Raw genomic sequence first — 4247 nt, forward strand, 5'->3', positions numbered from 1 at the left:
AAAGAGATGCCCAAGGACCTCTCTATTCGCTGTTTCTCAAGATGCCTTAGGGCCTTTGCACTCGCCCCTGCCTCCGACCTCTTTACTTCTGTGCCCTCTGCTGGAATGCTCTTCTTCCCCTAATGCTTTTGCAGGGCTGGTTTCTTCTCAGTTCAGACGTTTCCTCCTCAGAGACATCTTTCCTATCTCTGAGGGTGCCCTGCAAGGCATTCTCTCATTCTCTTATCACTTTCGTCTGTATAGTCTCATCACAGCACTTGTCATGATCTGAAATTCCCGTTTGTTTATTTTACTTATGTGTTGTCCCCTCCCCAACCTCCTGTGAAAATGAGGACTGGCTCTGTTTTGTTCACAATACTCAGAGCAGCACCTAACTCTTGGTAGACCCTTAATAAATATTTATCGAATGAATAAATGAATGAAGCTAAAAAGAATAGAGGTAAAATGTCAGTGATTAAAAATAAAATGACCTTACCTTTGTGTCTTTTTAAATCCTTAAGTGTTATCTTGTATGTTATTTCACTCTGGCATTTTGTTCAATATGAATTATGGAAATAGATTCTTAAGAGCCAGCTGTTTTCAGTTCCCTCAAAGACATGATGCTAAGTTTGGATTTAAAAATGAAGCTGGAGTGTGAATCTGAGGAAAAAATATCGATTCATTTTTCAAAAAGGTCTTTACAGTGTTATGACAATTACTCTCCTCATTAGGATTTATACCAGTGCTAATTTGGGGGGCTGCCCCTAAATGATGGTGACGCTTTGGGAATCTGTGGTGAGAGACAGTCGCGAATTTCCTCTCCGAGGCCAGCAGCCCTGCCAGGCTTAGGCGAACAGTATGTGTAACTTCTGCTCAATCTGTTAGCCCTGCAGTACAGTTAGTTGGCAGGTATAATTCCTGTGTAGGGCAAAGCTGGTACTGGAGGATTAGGATAGTAACTGTCATGGGTAAGCGGTTTCTAGCCTGGGAGACAGGAGTGTAATGTGGGACCAGCCCTTCCGTTAAGGGACAGGGAAAAAGAGATCACTCTGTAAAAATGACACATGGAAGGCTACAGGTCCGGGAGTTATTTTCTCATTGCCGCCAAAGTCCCATTTGATGAAAAACAAGTGATGTTTGCCCCCGCAAAGTCACGTGAACTTGTAAAATATTATTGTCCTTTTTGTGCTACATCACCAGCATTCATCTTTCTGAAATCTCCCTCTGGTTTCTGACGTTGAGCTATAGGAGATACTGCTGTGGCCGATGACTAAGACTGATAATTCAGTTTCCCCCCAGTATCGGAGAGAAATTAAAGGATAGAAGGCCAAACCCTGGAGAGGCCAAGACTTTGGAAATCCCTTGAGAGCTATAATAACACTAATATGATTTTTTCTACTGTGCAGACAAAATGTTAGCCAAGGAAAAGAAAAGCAGTGAATAGTGAGGTTGTTTGAAAGTGATTTAACCCTTGTCTAGAAATTTAGATTATTTTAGTTAAATCCTAGTGATATATTGGGTATATCATGCCTAATGCTAATAATAAGAATACCAGCTTACGTTAATACAGTGTCATATAGTTTGTAAAATAATTTTATGTACCTCATCTTTTTAGGTCATCGCTATGACCTTAGAAGATACAGGTACTATTTTTTCCCTCCCTCTCTCTCTTTCTCCTTCCCTCCCTCCCTTTAACAGATCTTCACTGGATGCCTGCTGTATGCCAGGCATTATTGGTGAGCACTGGAGAGTCAGCATTGAACAAAGTAGACATGGGCCGCCAATGGGTATTTTCCCTGGTTTGGAGTTAGAGAGATTATCTGGGCCAATTCCTTAGTCATGTGAAGGATTGGGATTTTATTCTAAATGCTAGGTGGATAAATTCAGGAAAGACTTATGAGGTAGAATCAGTTGGACTGGTGAGGATTTAAGGATTATATTCAGCCAAGTAATTTTGTCACATGGCTAGTAAGTAGTGAAGCTAGACTCTTGAGTCCTGACTGAGCCAGGGCACTGGCTTCAGTTTTTACCATGTCAGGGAACCTTTCTTAAAGCTGTAGACGCTGGCGAGGGGCTGGGGGTCCAACAGAATACCTCAGGGTCCAGGAGTCATCGATAAAATCTAAGAAATGTGTCATGTCCAAAATCATTTTATAGATACCGTCCTCCACTTAAAAAAACCCAATATTTGAAAACCAAAATTTAATAAAATAATAGCTAACATTTTTGAGTGTACTTACAAAATTATGGAACAATTCAATGCTTTTCAAAAGGATTTATTTCAGGGTCTCTTAATAGCAGTTCCTTTATTGCTTTTTGGTGTGACTTATGGTCAGTGACTGCAAAGCTGTGAAGCCAGGAGTTGGAGAATGTTTAGCAGAGTGCATTCTAGCACATTAATTAAACTGGAAAATAAGCTGAGGGGAAGACATTTCTGAAATTTCAGTGTAGATTTTTTTGGAGAAAATGATTCAGTTTTTAAAAATTTATTTTATTTGCCTTTGTAGGTATTTCAGTATATGAATTAAGGATAGTGCATTGTCTACTAGTTTTTAAATGTTTCCTCTGAGCTTCCTCTAAGTCTTGATGCTACATCTGTATTCCAAGAACCTTTCTGATTCTCATCTCAGCAGCTAGTAAGGACCGGATACAGTAATGCGTAAGAAACACAAAGCAGTGGCTGTTTCTAATTAACACCATTCTCATGGTCTGTATAAAATAAGCAGTAAGCTGGATTTAGCTTGTGGATCATTTGCTGACCCCTTGTGTGGTGACAGGATTGAGGGCCACTGTCATTTACTGAGAACATTCTTTTATATCTCTAAGTGTTATCTTGTTTGTATGACAAAGGAGGACAACATAAATATTAAGTAATATTTACCTAATATTGTTGCTTACTCCATGCCATACAGTATGTGCAAGAAATATTTGTCAAATGAGTGATTCTGTAACACCTTAAAACTGAACTTCCTCTACTAGATGTGAGACACACAGAGTGATATGAAATAGCATGTGATGTAGACAGACCTTTAACCCTTACTCTAGTGGGGAAGATAAAATTTGTACTGTACATTTAACCCAGGGAGGTGAGTGGCAGAATGGCATCTAAGAGCCATGGAAAGATGTAGTGATTAGTGAATGAGAAATCCCTTTGGACTGACACTTGCATTTGTCTCTTTATACCAGGAAGAACCACTGGATGAAAGCTCAGTGAAGAAAATGATCCTTACATTTGAAAAAAGATCGTACAAAAACCAAGAGTTGCGGATCAAGTTTCCAGATAATCCAGAGAAGTAAGGCTCTGTTTTAGTGATGCCGTTTCTCTTCTGAGGTGTTTTGTTTGCTATTTTTTGTTTTTTGTTTGTTTTGTCTGCTGGGAGTTTTGTGGTTTGTGTTAGGAGTCCCAGGACCATCCGCATGTTTGGGAACTTACTGGAAGGACTCACAGGCCTCAGAGTCTGAGGGTATACAGCAGGATCAGCAAGGGGAAAAGACACATCAGGCAGAGCATAGGGAAATTTACACACAGACTTCCTGTGTCTTCTCCCTCCCACTGAATGGGGTCAGGCTGACATCCTTTTTCCAGCAGTGAAATACATCAACGTGTGCAGTTTTCTCTGTCCAGGAAAGCCCACATGAGACTTGGAATCCAGAGTATTTATTGAGGACAAGTCACATAGGCGTTCTTTGCCAGCAACAATCACCAGAATTCCAGACTCCCAGAAGGAAAGCAGATAGATGTTAAGTGCCCCAGGTGGGCAAAACAAGCTTAGCACTTCGGAAATGTTTCAGAAGCCAAGTTCCCAGATGCCAGGCTAGGACCAGGCCCTTCTAAAGATCAGTCCTGTTATGTTAACTCTTTTCTACATTATTTTTCGCAAGACCCAAAGAAAGCTGACCTTGGCTGCCTTTAGTGATACGTTTACTATTGAGAAAATGTCAAAGGCCTTGGGGTTAGACAAATACAGATGTGACTCCCAAATGACCTTGAATAAGTCACACCTTTTTTAGCCTTGGGTGTCTCATCTGAATAAAGAAATAGCACCTCCTTCACGGAATTGTGAAGATTAAACAAGCGAGTGTTTAGCTCTTAGTATGTAGTACTATGCTTACATACATGCTTACGATATGATGGTCAGTTTGATTGTTACTGTACTGGCTTCTCCGTGCACTGAAGAGCTGTAATGAGGAATCTAGGATCTTTCAGTCAGTTTTGAATCCTAAGTAAAGGGATTTTCGTATTTTACAGATTTTAATGCATAAATCTC

General features: G+C 40.2%; 1 protein-coding gene across 1 annotated transcript in view; it reads left to right on the top strand.

Moving 5' to 3' along the window:
* CTNNBL1 (catenin beta like 1) overlaps positions 1 to 4247 on the top strand; it is a 139085-nt gene that overhangs the window by 30138 nt on the left and 104700 nt on the right. The window contains exon 3 of the mRNA XM_006921801.2: positions 3166 to 3272. Within this exon, the coding sequence (XP_006921863.1) occupies positions 3166 to 3272 (107 nt within the window). The remainder of the gene's footprint in view (positions 1 to 3165; positions 3273 to 4247) is intronic.

The sequence above is a fragment of the Pteropus alecto genome, unplaced genomic scaffold, assembly GCF_000325575.1.
Source record: "Pteropus alecto unplaced genomic scaffold, ASM32557v1 scaffold45, whole genome shotgun sequence".
NCBI lineage: Eukaryota > Metazoa > Chordata > Mammalia > Chiroptera > Pteropodidae > Pteropus > Pteropus alecto.